This window comes from Carex rostrata, chromosome 4 (genome assembly GCF_964058835.1).
Source record: "Carex rostrata chromosome 4, lpCarRost1.2, whole genome shotgun sequence".
Lineage (NCBI taxonomy): Eukaryota > Viridiplantae > Streptophyta > Magnoliopsida > Poales > Cyperaceae > Carex > Carex rostrata.
Genome location: NC_135921.1, coordinates 8,710,887 through 8,729,888, shown reverse-complemented (window position 1 = coordinate 8,729,888; position 19,002 = coordinate 8,710,887). Strand labels below are relative to the sequence as shown.

At 35.4% G+C, this 19,002-nt stretch overlaps 2 protein-coding genes across 3 annotated transcripts; one reads left to right on the top strand and one right to left on the bottom strand.

The window, feature by feature from the left end:
* Window positions 1-1,577: 1,577 nt before the first annotated feature.
* Window positions 1,578-6,189, top strand: LOC144553068 (Iron-sulfur cluster biosynthesis family protein). Of its 2 annotated transcripts, XM_078301141.1 has the most exons (13): window positions 1,578-2,172; window positions 2,334-2,441; window positions 2,549-2,649; window positions 2,788-2,868; window positions 2,975-3,044; window positions 3,146-3,211; window positions 3,486-3,575; window positions 3,674-3,745; window positions 3,975-4,114; window positions 4,213-4,299; window positions 4,384-4,447; window positions 5,588-5,731; window positions 5,816-6,189. In XM_078301141.1, the coding sequence occupies exons 1-13, from the start codon at window positions 1,774-1,776 to the stop codon at window positions 5,954-5,956; spliced, it is 1,563 nt and encodes a 520-aa protein (XP_078157267.1). In that variant the 5' UTR covers window positions 1,578-1,773; the 3' UTR covers window positions 5,957-6,189. The 2 variants fall into 2 exon arrangements, with proteins under 2 accessions (XP_078157267.1, XP_078157266.1); XM_078301140.1 differs by having other exon boundaries at window positions 1,579-2,172; window positions 5,588-6,189.
* A 74-nt stretch (window positions 6,190-6,263) lies between these two features.
* Window positions 6,264-9,379, bottom strand: LOC144553070 (Glycosyl hydrolase superfamily protein). Its single transcript, XM_078301142.1, has 4 exons — window positions 9,203-9,379; window positions 7,260-8,287; window positions 6,784-6,945; window positions 6,264-6,515 (listed from the first exon to the last, which is right to left on the bottom strand). The coding sequence occupies exons 1-3, from the start codon at window positions 9,258-9,260 to the stop codon at window positions 6,868-6,870; spliced, it is 1,164 nt and encodes a 387-aa protein (XP_078157268.1). The 5' UTR covers window positions 9,261-9,379; the 3' UTR covers window positions 6,264-6,515; window positions 6,784-6,867.
* Between the last annotated feature and the right edge of the window lie 9,623 nt (window positions 9,380-19,002).

Sequence of the window (19,002 nt, the reverse complement as noted above, 5' to 3'; positions counted from 1 at the left end):
TGCGATTTGATTATCTCTTCCCGGCCTCTCTTGTGATTTGTATCTCTCTTCTCTGCTCCATCCTTCCCTCCTTTTCTCTCGTTTTCTCTTCTTCTTTCTTTGACCTCACCTAAACTGTATATTTTTTTCTCTCTCAGCGTAGCCTTACTCTATATATGTATATATAGAGCAAGGCTACCATACATTGCAATACATATGCATCTTTGTGCATTAAACTATAAATCACCGGATTGAAAGTCCAAATGACCGATCCAAACCGTTCATCTTGTTCTCCATATTAATATGTGTTTGGAGACCAAATTTTACATTTTTTGGAAATTTTTTACTATTTATTAAGTCACTTTGAAAATCGCTGATCCAACAGTGCCTTTTGATTTTACTGTTACTATTGGATCAGCGATTTTCAAAGTGGCTTAATAAATAATAAAAAATTTCTAAAAGAAATGTAAAATTTGGTCTCCAAACACATATTAATATGGAGAACAAGATGAACGGTTTGGATCGATCATTTGGACTTTGAATCCGGTGATTTATAATCTAATGCACAAAAATGTCTATGCATTGCAATGTACGGTAGTCTTACTCTCTCTCTATATATAGAGGATGGCTACTCTACTTACATAAGCATATGAGAGTATATGCTTATAAGTCATTTTTTTTGTTTTCAAAATCTCAAAAGTCGATCTGAATTGTTAGATTTGATCTCTATATTGAAATGTGCTTGGAGACCAAATTTTACATTTTTTTTTTGAATTTTTTTACTATTTATTAAGCCACTTTGAAAATCGCTGATCCAACAGTGGCTTAACAAAACAGATAAAATCAGAAGCCACTGTTGGATCAGTGATTTTCAAAGTGGCTTAATAAATAGTACAAAAATTCCAAAAAATGTAAAATTTGGTCTCCAAGCACATTTCAATATAGAGATCACATCTAACGGTTCAGATTTACTTTTTGAATTTTGAAAATGAAAAAATGACTTGTAAGCATATACCCTCATATGCTTATGGAAATAGAGTAGCCAACCTATATATATATAATTTAAAAAAAAAAGATATATATATTTTATAATAAAATAACAAAAAAAAATATTTTGCTCACCTTAATTATTAAACATCCGATTTATATAACAAATTTAATATGAGAAAAATTATTTTGTGTACCATAATTATTAATGTTCGAATTATATACGTATTTTTTTTCTAATGAAAAATTAATTTATTGAATAATATATTAATTTTGTAACAATATGTACATTAGGGATTCGAATGATACTCATATTTTTATCTATATTAGTGTAATATCCAATTCGTATTTATATTATATCATTTTAATATTCGTATTCGTTTAATATTTGATTCTGTATCTGAAAAATAAAAATAAAAGATATAAATATAATTTTATCACTATCCGATATGTTTTTCTCTAACTCAAAAGCTATGAATTCAGAATTTTTCTCTCTAAACTCTGTAATGTATTTATTATCTAAATTCTAATAATCCACACACATTCAATATAATTTTAATGATGAAAAAATATGCAAACGATGAAGGTATCATTGATATATAAAAGTTTCTCAAAAAAAATTGAGAGTATTGGGACTTGGGAGAAAATTTGACGCTGCTGCGCAGAGCAGCGCCCAATCTTTAGACTAGTTTGTGGTCGCTGGCGCCTGAGACGACGCCTCCTTTCCCTCCATATCTCCTCCTCTCTCTAATGGCGAAAGTCTCTTCAGAGTCTTCAAAACCCTAACCACACCATAAAGTTAGTTCCATGGCGTCTATTTCTCTCTCTCTTATCGCACCTTCACGAACCCACCATCACCTGTTCCTCCATAGATCCCTTCCCCTCTCTAAATCCTTACTCCTTTCAGGCCTTAATTACAATTCCCATCTCACCTCCCCTTTGCATCTCTCTCTGCGGCATGCCAAGTCTAAGGTGTCGGCCCCAGCTGTCAGAGCTAGTATCGAAATTCCAGCTTCGATTAGACCAGGAGGCGCAGTGGAGACGGATAGGCTACCTTCAGATGTGAGGGATCGATCAATCCAAGCCGTCGATTCCTTAGGAAGGAGGGTCACTGCCGGTGATGTGGCAGGTCAAGCAGGGCTTAAGTTGGATGAGGCAGAGAGAGCTCTACAAGCTCTAGCTGCTGATACTGGGGGTTTCTTAGAGGTAATGTTGGTCAAAATTAATAAATTAAATTTATAATTAAAGCCCAACATTGTATTAAGTACTAAAATCAAAGCCCTCTTAAGGTTATTTAAGTAGGCTCACATGATTTTTTTGTTTAAAATGTTAAATTTGGGAATATTACTTACTTTTTGCATTGATAGGTCTCTGATGAAGGTGATGTGCTGTATACATTTCCAAGTAATTATCGGTCCAATCTTGCAGCGAAATCATTTAAACTTAAAGTTGAACCTTTAGTTGAGAAAGCAAAGGTAGGGGATTGTATATTTGTATCTATGATTCATGACTCTTTTTTAAAATTGATTTGATCAAAAGTAGTTCTTCTCAGTTTGAGTGGGCTAATTTTGATTCTGTATAGGGAGCATTTGCTTATTTGATTAGGGTTTCCTTCGGAACTGCACTAATTGCATCAATCCTACTTGTGTATACAACAATAATTGCCCTTGCTTCTAGTCAAAGGTACATTTTGTCTAAACCCTGTTTTGTTAAAAACTACGCATTTTAGTATGGTCAAAGTAATGACATAACTATTGTTGACTTAAGATAATTGCTTGGCAACTATTGAATATATTACAATTGTTATTGTGTTGAAAACAGTGAAGACGATGGCCGTAGGAGAAGGCAAATGCGACCCTATAATTCTGGCTTTGTGTTCTTTAACCCATCTGATTTATTTTGGTAATTCTCTTCTTCTTTTTTATCTTGCTTCATCAACCAACTATGTTTAATATATTCCTTCTAAATTGAATGATATATCTATTTATATTTGTCGTGTTGTTTGTAGGTATTGGGATGTGAACTATTACAGGAGGAGGCAGATAGAATCATCAGGAGAAATGAACTTTATTGAATCTGTAATTAAGAATGGTTTGAATTAGTTGTTCAGTTTTGCTTGAAAGATATTCGCAAATTTTGGCTGCGATTGAAATATGCAAGTTATTATTCTGGTAATCAGGTTTTCTCCTTCGTATTTGGTGATGGTGATCCAAATCAGGGGCTTGAAGAAGAAAGATGGAAGCTGGTATTTCTTTCTGCTTAATTCTTATTTGTATCTTCTGGCAGTTCACCGTTTAGTATAATTTTGAGTTTAAAACCCCAAATTCACAGATGCACAGTACCTTAAAATTAATGTACATAAGGCATTTTGATCAATTGCCTTTACATATTCATGCTAAAAAAATTTACGATTTGGAGATTTACTTCCATGAACTTGTCTTGAAGCAAAATAAAACTTCTTTTTCATTACATGATTTATTCTAATTTGAGCAGTGATATATCACAATTCAACATTGCAGATAGGGCAGTATATTTCCTCCAATGGCGGTGTTGTCACTGCGGAGGAACTTGCTCCTTTTCTTGATGTGCCGCCTCTTGACCCAAACAAGGTACTCCTTTAAAGACAATATTATTATTTTGAAGAAATTTATTTGGTAATCGAGTTTCTAGTTCTGCAGTATTGTTTTCAACATTATATACGTGACAGGAACAAGACGAAGAGTCGTATATCCTACCTGTGCTATTACGATTCCAAGGCCACCCAGAAGTTGATGAGCAGGTTTATGCAACTTTTGGCTTCTTATTTTATATTTATTATTTTTTTTATTAAAGGGCCCCGTTACACCCCAACATCATTTTAGATGCTATTCTCAAGAACTGAAACTGTCTCTCCGAAGAGAGATGAGGGCTCGCGCCACTCCACTAAGCCCGTGGTTCTTGCTTTTGGCATCTTATAATTTGGTCAAATATATTTGTTCTAGTGTTTTATGTTTTTTTTACATGAGCAGGGGAATATTCTATATCGGTTTCCCTCATTCCAACGAACTGCTTCTAGAAGAACTGGTAGGAAAGATTATATTGGAACGAGGTTGGCACAGAGCATAATTGGGATTGATGAATATTTCAATGAACAAAAGTGGCAATTCAGGTTTTAATTTGGCACAAATAATTATGTGTTTATGCATTTTCTTTTGTTGACGTATACAGCAGAAATGAGTCTTATAAAAAAAATTATGATTTGTGCAGTAAAGCAAGTGCTTCTAATCGAGCAATGGTGGTGGGATTGGGAGCTCTGAATTTTTTTGGAGTTATAATATTGGGAGCCATGTTAAAGTACTTTATTTCATTCTGCCTTTATTTTTTTTCACCATTTCAAAATTTTATATTGATTTTCTGATGATTTACCTTTTCATGAAGGGATGTTACAACCATGCCTCGTGGCCTTATTTCGTTTGTTTCACAAGTGCTTCCTCTTCTACAGGTTTGTGTTTTTATTTTTTTATTTTGAAGGTAATATTAATGACTTCATAGGATGTGGTCATTAAAATTAAAAGTTGTGCCATATATAGGAACAGAATTTAATTAGAATTCTAGTGTTGCTTCTATCTATGTTTTTTTTTATTTATTTTAAAGGAAAGAATGCATTGTTAAGACAGATAACAATGAAATTTTGCACACGACAAAGGTAATATTCCTAATGGATGCAATCTAGCAGTCGTTAGTGGTACCTTTTATAATTATAAGGAATGGCTAATTTTAGTAAAATGATCAGCCTTTTCTCCATTCGTTCTACGGACATTCGTGCTGAGGATACAAGCAATGATCTGTTGCCTCTATTTCTTTGGGGCTATTCGCCTGACAAACAAATTAAAGATTTGGGCTAAGGTGCTTTATAATGCATGGGCCATCTTGTGCTTTATATGTTTATTTCCCTTTTCAAAGTCCAAACTATCAATCCGAACAGCTCAAGATGATCTCCATATTCAAATGTGCTTGGAGACCAGATTTTACATGTTTTGGAAAAAAAATTTCTATTTTTTTTACATTTTTTTACTATTGTGATTATGATTGGGTTTTATTTGTAGCCTACCCCAACTTGTTTGGGACTAAAGGCTTGGTGGTTGTTGTTGTTGTAGTAAAATCACTGTCAGAAGATGCTGAACCATCCAAAAACTGATTTTTTACCTAGCTAAAAAAAAGATTAAAAAAATTAAAAAGAGGAAAATTTGGTCTCGAGTCACATTTTCATATGGAGATCATTTGAAAATGGCACGGAAGAATGTGAAACACAAGAGGGCCCATGCTTTATAAAGCATATTGGCCCGTATCCAAATTAAATGGTATTTACTTTTCCTTCTTACCAAAATGTAATGACCTGCATGTATCGCATCAACTATTACATCTTGCACCCACGCTGGCACATAAAAACATAAAAAGTGAAAAGGATACAAGTGTTTGCATTGTGGAACAAACTGTAACACAACTCACCTACTGCATCAAAAGTGAATTAAGCCTACAAGTCAAAATGCAAAATAGATTGCAGCCTTTTAACATGCTTAGAAGGTATTAATTTTTGAGATAAATATACTGTTAGCACAAACTGATGGGCAATAATTGGTAGGTATATGCCGCCTCCTTTTTTGCAATACCTTGCTTTAGATGGCTGCTGTTGCTGAAAACCAACAGTGAGATTACAAAGAGAAATGAAGCAAGACTTGAACGGGCTCGAGCTCTCGAGTTTCCAAATCCTTCTCTGAGAAGAAAGGTACCTTTTCTGTTTCAACCCTCAGATCTTGTAAGAATTTACACAGATGTGGCTTGCTGTACTTCAATTTTGTTTTATTTGCAGGTGTTGAGTGCGAGAGACATGGCAAGTCAGAAGGTAATCAGGCCAGAGGAGATTGTGTATACCACCCGAAAAGATATAATAGATCAAGACTACGAAGAGAAAGAGTGGGACCGCAGATTCGGAGAGCTTGATTCAGATTAGAAGGAAAAATGCCTAATGCTTAAATTAATCATATTTTTTATATCCTTTGTGGATTGTACAACCGTTTTGATGGATCAGCAAAGGAGGGGGTTTGTACAATCATTTTTTATGTATGTCATGTACATTTTTTGTCTCTCTTCTTGGTAGCTAGCAAAGTTGTCTAGAAAGATGAACAGTGTATACTTGTATAAAAATTGGCTAATTGTCGCATTAAATAAGGATGCTTGCTTGAATTATATTTTGTGGTTGATGCATGGTATTCGTCTTATTAATTATGGTATTGTGCCGCTAAAAATAAAACAAGACCGAATGGATACAATAATGCATCTAATTAATGTACTAAATACAAGCAATTACTGTAAAAAAATAATAGTTTTCTTTACAATTGTTAGTCTTGTAAATAAAAAAAATGTACATTTTTAGATTCTATTGCTGATTAAATCGTACAACCCAATGAATGTTAGTGCCTTTTTGAAGCAGTTCTATGCTGACATCAATCTAATAAGCTGTCTCAACTAAAACATGCCGAGCACTTAAAACCAAATCTTTGAAGTTTTACCTGTCAAAAAGAAAAAGAAACATATCAGTTTCTGGTAGCCATATTGAACGTATAACTGCACAAAGCATGCATTAAACTACAATGGATATGTATCAAAAGAAAGAAGAGGATGTGATCACTAGCGGCCTAATAAACACCATCGCTTTCACTGATGTCACCTAATTTATTTTAGAACATTTTCTTCAATCTTTTCAAAAGATGAAAGGCATGCCGATGGAATCAAGAATTAAAAAGTTAGATAAGAATAGATTCAGCCCCCACTATTTACCTCATGAAGTGGGTATCTGCATCTCTGGTTGCAAAAAAAAGATGCCATGTCTGATGTCTATCAGTGGTTTGCCTTATTTACACCTTATCTGATAAGAATATGCTCTCTGGCTAAGAACATGGCTATCAATGTGAATATCAAAAGAGACACAAGATTCACCGCCTGCAAAAGGAAATGGTTTCATAATTGAGAAATAAAGCAATACATGTAACATTTAATGTCATTATAGATAAATGATTCAGATGAAAAATAAAATAATTTATCATAGCTTATATAAAACTGTAAGGTGACCAAGTATATTCTGGCACAAAATGGTACTTCACTAAAAAAATTCAGTGAAGCTAACTTCTTCTGGCAACTTACGGTAATTTGGTGAATTTTTTAATCTAAAATAAAAAGTTATACTAAAATTGATGACTTCCCTGTGGTCCAAGTTTGTAATTGCACAAAATAAAAAAGAAATAGATTCTGCTTACCATGGTTGTTGCATCTGAAGTTAAAGGCGGAAGAAACCCATTCAACCCAATATTATAAGCGGGGAACCCGTCAGGATTGAATAACCCATAATTTCTCTCTGACACAGGCCCCGGTTTCAAATCCTCGTTGAATAATGCAAATACATATGTATCGACTGGCACATAAGGCCTTAATGGTGTTCCCTGTTTCATCTCTATTCTCTGCAATAAATTTCCATTGTAGATAGCAGCATATTGCGGGTTCGCACCGACTTCATCCGGATCCCCTTTTGAAGGCCACCCGGTCTCAGATATCTTTACCTCAATGTCTGTGTGGCCCATGGCCTGAATCGCTGCATACACCGAGTCCAGCTGAGCAAAAAGCATGTTGTCATAGTTCAATTTTGTATACGGGTCTGTTATCCCTGCATTAGGTTGAAATAACACATACTCCAAGGGAACATTGCCTGGGTTTGATTTATATGCGAAATAAGGGTATGCATTAATCAAGAAAGGCGATTTGGTTATTGAATGAAAATTCAAAAGGGGTTGGAGATACTCCGCAACATCGGGTTTGAATGACCCGGCTGAAGGAGGATACGAGGACCCCAAAATATCAAGTGAGTGCGCAGTTGTTATATTGACCTGTTTGTCTAGGCCGAGTGCAACTAGGGCCTGATACACCGATTGAATCGCAGGTAGTAGATTCGTTTTAAGCACTGTATCATTTCCCGTATAAACTTCATTTCCTACAGTTATACATGTGATACGAGTATTTGGAAGGTACAGCTGCACGTGTTGTTGGACCCAAGCCTGAGCCTTGAGCGGGTCAACCATTGAGGAAACATGTTCATTTCCAATTCCAACTATGAACTCCACTTCCGTATTTAGAAATGCGGTAAGTACATTTGGATCTGCATCATAAAGTTTGACCCGTTTAATGTTTAGGGACTGAAGGAGCCACTTGACCCGGTGAGGAGACGGGAGGTTGTTCGCAATTTGGCCATAGTTGATCCCTACTGAAAGAGACTTGATTTGAAGAAATTTACCTGATAAAATAATAAATTCACTTTCATTGATACATAGTACAAAGAAATGCATTTTGTACTGGAAGTTGTTATGAGGTTTACTTGGCCACGTGGTTTCAACATTAATTGTTCAATGTTATAAAAACAGTGATTAATGAGAATAAAAGTAGTTTGGTACAATTGGAATATTATCATCCTCTTTAATGTTATTTAACTAATTAGCTATAGTAAATAGTTTCCCTAAAAATAATAATCTAACTAATTGGCTTTAATACCTTTCAATCTACATGGTACGTACCAGATCAGATCTTTGGAAAGGACAAGTGAGATTAGTTATAAAATATATGAAAAAAAAAGTATTGTTCTTTTTAGTTGGATTGTTTCACACGACAGTCACAGCTAGAGCTGAGGGTAAATAGCAACCTGGTGACCATGTGATGTACGTGGCCTGTTTTTTATTGACATGTATATATACTCAACCTTTTCAAATCATGCATATATACGAGTTGAATTAATGTTTACTTGTTTAGTAATCAACGATAAATCCATGAAGGAATGGGATTACTTAAGAAACAAGCATCACTGCCACATTAAAAGGCCAGAACTTAATTTTATATTAGTTCTAGAAAAGGATATGCAAACAGCAAATTCCCTATTGAAATTAAAATATGCCAGCCATTTTCAACAAAAAAAAAAAGTAAAGTTAAATTCTAATTATTTTGCTGCTTCTTGCGTGTAGAAGGAAAAAAAACCTACCATATATTAAATTATAATTGACGAGTTAATTCAACACGCTGCAAATATAATTTCGTAATTTTGCATATACTGGGATAGATGATCAAAGAGGAAATTAACAAATCTGTAACATCAAAAGTAATATAATGCTCAGTAGAGAGAGAATTAGAGAGAGGGAGAGAGAAGAGAAAGAGAGCGTACATGAGAGAAGAACGCAAACATATGAGAAGAAGAGTAGCTTAGGTCTTGGTACCGCCATGAATTGGAATTACTGCTCGGTTTGATGAGAGTTGTTGCTTCGTCTCTCTCTCTCTCTCTCTTTGCTGTTCTATTGTGACTGATTCTTGGATTCTTGAGCGTGCATTTATTAGGGGATGGTACAGTTGAGCACTTATATATATACTCGCATCTTTGTACTACGTCACTCACACGGCCACCCGCTCTTTGCCAAAATGGACACATTTTCCTCCATGGTAAAGAATTTAACCGAATAGTTTTGGCTAATGCAGCGCAAAGATTATGATCAAAACAGAAATTTCTATGATTAGTGCGCTGCATGAAGTTAAAACTACCCTGTTAAAAACTTTACCCTCTTTTCTTATTCAGGTTAATCAGGTTAGTTGGATTTTTTTCCTGATTCCCCTGGGATCCTCAATAATTATATTAAATGAAAAGATTCATCATGAAATAATTAAAAAAGAAATTTATTGGGATTCACATTTAGCTACTTGCACTAGTTACGAGTTTTAATCCAAATTAAATAGCGGTAAGGTAAGGAAAGGGCAATTTGTCAAAAGACCATTAGTGCCCTTTTGTTCTGGAGGGAAGATTTAAAAGATTTGACATGGAAATTTTACGAGAGGGAGATAGTAGTAAATTCATGACCAGTTATATTGTGTTAAATCAATTATATTTAAGCAGGGTAATGGCAAAAGTAAATGTGCGCTTATAAGGTGACTAAAAAGGCATTAACTGAAAATAACGCCTGGGTTCAAACAGCTAATTAGGAAGCGCGGGTGGGTGAGACACCGACATGTGTCGGTCGGTCTAAATGGAGTGGAACGGGTGGTGGACGACAGGTGGCAGTGGCAGAATTGGGAAGTCGACACCGACGCGGGGTGACGCAGTTCCGAGTAGACACCACGTGTGCTGTGCTGCCTCTCTGGCTCTCTGCTCTCTCACTTTTACATGGGTCCCTGCAAATCCAACCAATGGGTGGTAATCTCACTCGTACGAACAGAATCACCGTCCTGACCTGCTCTCCGGTCCTCTGTGACGCAAATTATTGTGTGCGATCCGTGTTGCTATACAAATCATCTAATTTGCTATTGGCGTATTTAAAGGAAGTTCAATGACCATAGAATCTATTTTTGAGTTCAATAAACATTAAAGCTGTTACATCTGTTTTATGATCTGCGAACACAAAAATAAATCGGATCCGACGATTTAGGTGCTCACCAAATTCAAACTAAATATGATGCTCTTACTCTGCTCTATTATATATTAACTTTGGCATCCCCTGAATTGATGTATTGTTTAAATTTAGCTTCCGACTATCTGATTAAAATTCAAGTTAGTTCGATCCACACCGGTAATGCACAAATTTCATTTAAAATTCGTGCTAGTATGTGACATATGAATCAGATTTAAACTCAAATGATTTGTTAATGCCAGTGACATGAATTCCGTTTCCTGACCCCGCGGACGACCTTTTGGCATTTCTCTCTTTATTCAAAAAACAAAAAGCAAGAAAACAAAAAACACTAATTAGTGGTTTATATATGGGGGAAACAGTGAGGAAGATTCGCCAGCGCAATCCTAATGTTGCTCGCACCGATTAATTCTCCCTTTTTTTGACTTCAACTCTCTTTTCCACATAATTTCTCCTTATTTTAATTTCTGCCCATTTCTGTCCAACATGGATGAGCATTATAACGCGAAATGACCGTACGATGGACATACATTCATTTATAGAGCATTAATTAATTTTGGACACAGTGATCCAGTACCATTCCCATCGAAATTTTTATATTTACCATTAAAATAAATCAATAAACCACCATTTTGTAAAAATTACATATTTATCATGGATGTAACGACAAATTGCAGTCACTATCACAATCTATCATTGAGGCTGTCAAAAGATGCCGAAATCAAGTAGGAGCCAATACATTTATTTTTTTACTTTTTGGTGGCCTCAACGGCAAGTTGCGACTAGAGTTGGACAAAAAAAGCTCGAACTCGTAACTCGTTCGTAACTCGCTCAGCTCATTTACAACTCGAGTTAGCCAACTCGTTTAATAAATGAGCCGAGTTCGAGTTGGCCCCAACTCGCTCATTTATAACTCAAGTTGCAAATTATTGGTCACAATAAATTCCAAAATAATCAAACCCGAATCTCTAAACTGTTATTTGTGCTTTGAGATTCGTGCAAAATATGTTTGAACTTGTGTTGTAATACTATCACTGGTTAAACGAGTTATAAACGAGTTGTGAGCCAACTCGAGTTGATAACGAGCTGAGTTTGAACTTGTGTTGTAATACTATCATTGGTTAAACGAGTTATAAACGAGTTGTGAGCCAACTCGAGTTGATAACGAACCGAGTTCGAGTTGGCTCTACAACTCGTTATTACCATCTCAACTCGAGTTGGCTCGCTCGTTTATTAAACGAGCCGAGTTCGAGTTGGGGGTAACTCGCTCAAACTCGGCTCATTTACAGCCCTAGTTGCGACCACTCTAACAATAGTTTGCGTCCATGATATATAAAGAATTCCCACGAAATCGTGGTTTATTAGTTTATCTTTTTTTAATGATAAATATAATTTTTTTGGTTGTTCCCACAACTTACCACGCCTGACAGGTTGACACAAACATGATCTTTATATTAAAATTTGCTTAAGACCAAATTTTATATTATACTTTTATTAAAAAAATTTACTGTTTTTTTAGATAGGTACAATTTTTTTCATCTAAAAGAAATATAAATTTTGTTCTTCAAGCATATTTTAATATATATAAAATGTTGAGCAGCTCAAATTTACAACTTAAATTTTGTAAACTAAAATATATGATATGAAGTGCGATGCGACATAAAAAACACGACGCATTTAAACCCTTCTTATTATTAAAACCCTTGGTTGAGAAAACAAAAGATAGAATTTTCATTTATTTTATTTATTACCTAAAATGGAATTAGCGGTCTTCATTTTCCTACTCTTTATATGGAGGACAAGATGAACGGTTTGGATCGGTCATTTGGATTTTGAATTTTAGATTTATGGTCCAATGCACAAACCCCTCCATGTATTGCAATGCATCATAGTCCATCTCTCTCTCTCTCTCTCTCTATATATATATATATACTAGTATCGTGCCCATGCGTTGCAACGGGGACATATTACAAAAAGACATATTATAAAATAAAATAAAATATGATGAGTTTACTAATTTCATGCACATGTTTCCAGATTTTTGCAAATGTTCAATTTGTTTAAATATTGCATTGTCAGAAGAAAGAAATTATTCCAATTTTCTGCATAATTTCAGAGTTTTCGATTCATATTCCAAATAGAATATTTATTTGTTAAAAATAAGCAATTATACCAAGTTCTTTTCCATCTACAAATCAACTTGTGGCCTTAATAATTATGATTATAATTATAACACCTGCTGAGATGAAAATAAAACAAAACTGGAAAGAAAAGATATAGAATATCATTATAATTATATTACCTTGTCATCTCATATCTTACTGTAGCAAGACCACTTACAACAAACAAACAAACATCAACTTTTTCAACATAAAAAAAATAAATCCCAAAACCCATTATATTGGATCTTTCATAAACATGCAATTCCTCAGTGCCGAAATCCTTAGTGTAGTGCTTGCACATGCAATTCCTCAGTTGCCAGTTTCTCCAATCCATATGCATCTTGAGGCTACATTGCAACAAACAGAAAACCATATATACTGAGTTATCATCAAAGATAAATGAAGAACTACTAACAATAACAACAATTAAGAAATAAATAAAAAAAACCACATGTTTTCTAAGCACGGATCTCATGATGTTTGTAGATTTTGAAAAATAAGCATTGCAGGACCATTTCTGCCCAGAAAAGTTACCTCCAACAAAAAAAGTCACAAATTCAGAAGTATATACTGCATTGAAAAAATGGGATTTAGATAGAGCAACAAAACAAATATATCAAAGAAATGTGCAACACCCATAGATTTACCATAAAAGATGCTACATAAGTTATTTCGAAGCATGTAGTACAATTCGCAAAATGGATTCTCCCAATCCTGTTAGAAGCATACTAAACTAACCACTTTGTTTACAGTTCGCAAAATGAATTCTCCCAATCCTGCCTTCCTTTTTCTAAAATAATCCACATCTACATAAACAGAAGCACAAAGAAAGAAGCTCATAATTTCATGTACATAATTTTTTGTACTAAAGCCAAATAAAAAAAAAATTAAAATGTAAACCTAAGATCAAGGAAAATTTACTAATTTACCAGTAGAAGGTTAGTCTAGCACAAATAAAACTGGTATATCACATTAAATTGTGAGCAGGTGGATGGCATGTATGTTACTGTGTTGCTTTACTCGCAAACTACAAATGAAGAATTTATTACCCACATGCGTACTAAATTCAAGTGAAATACATTAATAGCAAGTTCTTAAAAAGCCCTTTGCACTATTGCTCAATACAAATTGAGTAGAATAAATAATAATTCATTTGTTAAATTAAAAATGTAAAAGGATCAAAGAAACAATTGATATAATTCGATTACTCGATTGGTTTATCAAAAAATTCCATTTTTTTCAAAATTCCAGTAAAAATAAACAAAAGCAAAATTAGACAATTCAAGTCTAACCCAAGCAAAGCCATGATATATTAGTCATTTTATTTTGAATGTACTTAATCCTATATAAACAAATTTTGAATTTAGATTTAAGACTTACCACCACATCTTCCAAATGTTGCCATACCAATATCAGTACACTCTTAAGAGAAAAGTCAAACAAAAAACTACATAATGCTCTAAATACAAAGTAGGATAAATTAAGGAAACAAAACAAAATGGCCATTTCTCAGTAGCTTCTTACCAGTATGAGAATAATTGATATTATGTATGGTATGATTGGTATCATAATACTGAAAGAGTAAACAAAATGGAAATACAAAGTTACATTAGTGTTTCTTCTCAAGACATAAATAAAGAAAGAAGAGAAAACAAAAGACATGCTGTTACGTTACGAAATTTTTACAATTAAATTGAAATGAATTAAGAGAAAGAATCAAGTTAATTGTGTTAATAAAATGGAAGTTTAAACCTTAACCAAGGTTTCCCTAAATAAGTAAGTTAATTGTGAATTGAAACCGCGTCGAAATTTCGAGATTTCGGAACTTTATAGGCTCAGTGCGGATTAGATTGACCGCAGTGCGGGTGGAAGTCATCCGCAGTGGCTCAGACTTTTTTTGGAATTTTGACAAAAAAATGACTAAGTAGTGAGTGCGGGTGAGGGATCCGCAGTGCGGATGGGTTTAGCCGCACTCATGAATTTCTGTATTGCAGTGAATTTTTCTGAAATCGGCTAAGTAGTGAGTGCGGATGAGGTTGAACCGCAGTGCGGATCAGGTTCATCCGCAGTAGGCTCGGACTTTTCCTGGATTCGGCTGACAACCGACTAAGTCTCGAGTGCGGATTAAGTCACCCGCAGTGCGGATTAGCTAATCCGCATTCAGGGTAATTTTAACCCTAAAACCCAAATTAAACCTTCTCTCTCTCTCTCTCTTTCACCATTCCTCATTTCTAAGTGAAATTCGTCCAAGAGAGAAGGAAAAGATCCCGTGAGTTTCCGTTTCGTTCAGACTCCCGATTGTTGCGAGAAATCGAGTTTGGAACCGAGAAAGCAGCCGAGGATCTCTCAGAACCCTTCTATTTGGTATTTCTTTCTCTCCTTTTTACTTTCGAAACCTCGAATTTTCTCGATTTCTCGGATTCTCGTTTTAAACCCGAGATTTGTGCTCGAATTGCTCGAGGACTAGTTCCTCTACACTTCTTACTAGTTTGTTTGTCATTCTTTTTCCCGATTTCTTCCGATTTATGAAATCTGATTTCTAGGGTTTCGTGCCAAAATTGAAAGTTGGCATAATCGTGATTTGATTTGCTTAACCCGACCAATTAGACTTGTAATCGGTAGGGTTGCCTCCTGATCGTGAATTTTTAGAACAATTAACGGCTGATTTGAGATTTTGACCAAATTAGGGTTAACCAAACGGTGAATCGAATTGATCCGAGAACCAAAGTAGTGAAACGGTGATTGATGGTTACCAAAGTGAAATAGTATAAGGCTAGAGGGCCTAGATGAGATTTTGTGTGGTTTTAGAGGATTTTGGTAAGAAATAATGAACCGAACGAATTGATACAAAAAAACATAGGAATTGATTAGAGAAGGTATAAGCCCTAGAAGTAACTCGAATAAACCTCTCGATCCTGAACCAATGTTAAACCAAGTATACGCATAATATAGGTGTAGGCTCGGTCGAGCAAGAACTTGCGAGACAATACGAGACGTCCGATCCTTAAAATTAAGCGGTACGCTCGGCATACTAAGGTGCGGGATTCTTGGACTTGTTTGATACTTTATTTTCAGGAATTAAACTGTTTATTCGTTTGTCATGTTGAATGATTAATTGTTGCATATTTTGGAATTCATGCTGCATATTGATTCTTGCATAAATGAGAATGATTGAATTGTTTAGTTAAGGTTGATTGGCATGTTCGTATGGTTATTATTTGATTAGTTCTATTAATTGTTCTTGATGTGAATGAATCTGCCAGGCCGACCTGTTTAGGTGGCTGGATAAGGTAACGGTGACCTATCCGTTGACCTGTGTTTACGAATTTGCCAGGCCGACCTGTTTAGGTGGCTGGATAAGGTGATGCTGCTGACTTATGCGTTGACCTGTTCGAATTTGCCAGACCGACCTGTTTAGGTGGCTGGATAGGGTGACGCTGCTGACTTATGCGTTTGACCTGTTAGAATTTGCCAGACCGACCTGTTTAGGTGGCTGGATGAGGTGACGCTGCTGACTTATGCGTTGACCTGTGATGATTTTGCGAGACTGACCTGTATGTGTGGCTTTGATATATATATTTGCTTGAGATTTAGCAAAGTTGACCTGTATAGGTAACTTTGATTCCGTGTGTTGCATTTGTGTCAAGTTGACCTGTGTTGGTGACTTGTAACCGGACCTTAGGAAATGGTTAAGCCAAACAGCAATTGCAGATGGGTGTCTGATAAAGGGTCCAGCTTGGTTGGCCATCTGTAGGTGTCTGTAACCCTACAGATGTGGGTTTGATAACGGTTCAGCTCGAGAGAACATCTGTAATTGCTACAAGCCCAATTGAACTGGGTTAGGAATCGAGTTAAGCCAAAAAAAAAATATATGTTGTGTTTTGAGATCCATATTGGAAAATTTCGTAAACTGTGTTTCAAGTTGATTAACTGTTGTCGAGTAGTGGCATTCTGTTAGTTATGTTTTCTTATATAACTGTTGCATTGTTATTGTTTGGGTTTCATTGTTGGATATAGAGTTTGATTGCAAGTCTAATAGTCTAAACTGTGGCAAATTCGCACTGAGAATTTATTCTCACCCCCACCTTCCCCGTTATTTTACAGGTATTGGTGCGACTGATTCCGGAGAGGCACGAGAGTAGTAGGCCTTAGTAGCTTACCAGTATATGACCCTAGATATCTTTTGTTGTATAGATTTAGGGTAGGCCTCGTGGTTGGTATCCGGATGAGATACTTTTGTTGTATTATATGCTGACCAGACTGTGTACTTTGATATATATATTAGAAACTTGTTTGAATTGCTTGTTGTTTGGTTTGAAATGTGAGTAGCCTTGTAAGCATACACGGCGTTGTATGCTTACGGCGGGGGACTGTTACGACCCGTGGCCGCGGGGTGTGACACATGCTGTTGTTGGGATGGTAAAGACCAATATGTGCCAGGCATCTATATATCCTAACTTAACATGTAGATGTGGTTAATGAACAGGTACCATAAAAAATCCTGACTTAACATGCCTTTTGGGATTTTTGACTTCTATTATTTTCAGTTTAATATATTTCTAATATGATTCATCAAGAGAAAAACAACAATGATATTGTTGCTAAGAATATGTAAAATAAAGAAACCTGCATGTTGTGCCAGTAATAATGTCACATACTCCAATATAGCTGGATTCAAATTAAAAAAAGTGACCAAAAGTATATACAGATATGATTGAGATGCCTTACCAGCAGGTCTTTTGAGCTGCTAGGAGAAGAGCATTGAGCAAGTCGGTCTTTACTCTAGGATTTAAATTGTATCCTTCACTTCTGATCTAAAAAACAAACAAAAAGCAAAATTGGTCAGAAAAAACAACTATAACTGAATTTCGTTTAACATTGAAGTCGATAGAAAAGAGATTGATGAGAGAACCTTGCAACGAAGGATCAATGCTTGTGCTGATGCTGAAGGGTGCGGATCTGAGGCAAGAGCGAGAGAGAGATGGCAGAGAGCTTTTAGGGATGGGAGAGAGACAGATAGGTAGTCGTGGGTCTGAGGCGAGAGAGCGAGAGAGAGAGATGGCGGAGAAGGCTGAGAGCGAGGGTCTGTGCAAAACGACGGGGCGCGTCTGTAGGAGGTCGGGTTCTGAGGCGAGAGAGCGAGAGAGATGGTGCGAGAGACAGTGTCGGAGAGGGGTGGCGCAGGTCTGAGGAGGCGATTAGGTTTTTTTTTTTTCTTTGGAAGAAGGGATCGGGGAGGGAGTGAGGGACTGAGGGAGACAGGCAAAAACGTAATTTGCTGGAGAGAGGCGCAGCACTCGAGCGTTCAGCGAAAAAATTTAATCTGCACGATCTTTGATTCAAATCCAACGGTGCAGAGCGGAAATAAGTGTGGTAATACGTAAAGCTATCCATGTAGCGGGTTCAATTAGAACTAAATGTAGACTTCTACATATATAAATGATGTATTTAATCAAAGTTGGCAAATTATTTAACTGGAGGGTTCAGATCTGATGCGATTTTACATAAATCAATCTCGACCGTTGAAGTTTCAGGACAGCCTACTCAATTTAAGATGCATAATATAGAGGAGATATATTTGGTTAATTTTACGTATCTCTGACTTATCATCAACTTTGTTAATTCTCACAAAAACCTAAATTTATCTTAGATACCCTTAACTATGTCAAATCTTTCTATTTTTCTCACCCTATTAATTTTTTATCGTTCATTATATCGTTCTAATCATTCTTTTTCATTTTTTTTCTAATTTAATTTTGATTTCTTTTGTCATACATCCCCTACTAATTCTCTCTTAAATGATTTGATATATAATGACCCTCAATTTCTTTTATATAATCATATTTTCTTTTGATTTTTCCTCTTAGACAAAAATTTAGTTCCGACATCTTATCTCTCCTCTTACCGCGTCTTTTGGAGAGAAAAAACAGTGAGAGAGAGAGAATCACTTTTCTACTGACAGTGCTAGTGGATGGTCTTCACGAATTGAGATTCAAAGAGCCCTTCAAGTTAGGATTAAGAAGACATCGGCAAAAAAATATGACAGATCATAAAGAGTAGGAAAATGAAGACCGCTAATTCCGTTTTAGGTAATAAATGAAATCAGCAGCCACCGTTGGATTAACAATTTTGTAAAATACTTAATAAATACTAAAAAAATTCAGAAAAATATAAAATTTGGTCTCCAAGCACATATTAATATGGAGAACAAGATGAACGGTTTGGATCGGGCATTTGAATTTTGAATTTTAGATTTATGATCCAATGCACAAACCCCTCCATGCATTGCAATGCACCATAGCCCATCTCTCTCTCTCTATATATATATAGATAAAAGTAAATAAATCATTGTGCACTCAAAACTCAATAAAAGTTTTGAATAAATCAGGAAATCTGAACCAGGTCCC

Coding starts and splice junctions, on each gene's coding strand:
- LOC144553068 (XM_078301140.1), top strand. CDS start 1,774: ATGGCGTCTATTTCTCTCTCTCTTATCGCACCTTCACGAACCCACCAT. Junction 2,650..2,787: donor GCCCTTGCTTCTAGTCAAAG/GTACATTTTGTC, acceptor TGTTGAAAACAG/TGAAGACGATGGCCGTAGGA. Junction 3,746..3,974: donor ACCCAGAAGTTGATGAGCAG/GTTTATGCAACT, acceptor TTACATGAGCAG/GGGAATATTCTATATCGGTT.
- LOC144553070 (XM_078301142.1), bottom strand. CDS start 9,260: ATGGCGGTACCAAGACCTAAGCTACTCTTCTTCTCATATGTTTGCGTT. Junction 8,288..9,202: donor TGTTTGCGTTCTTCTCTCAT/GTACGCTCTCTT, acceptor TTATTTTATCAG/GTAAATTTCTTCAAATCAAG. Junction 6,946..7,259: donor CTTCAGATGCAACAACCATG/GTAAGCAGAATC, acceptor TTCCTTTTGCAG/GCGGTGAATCTTGTGTCTCT.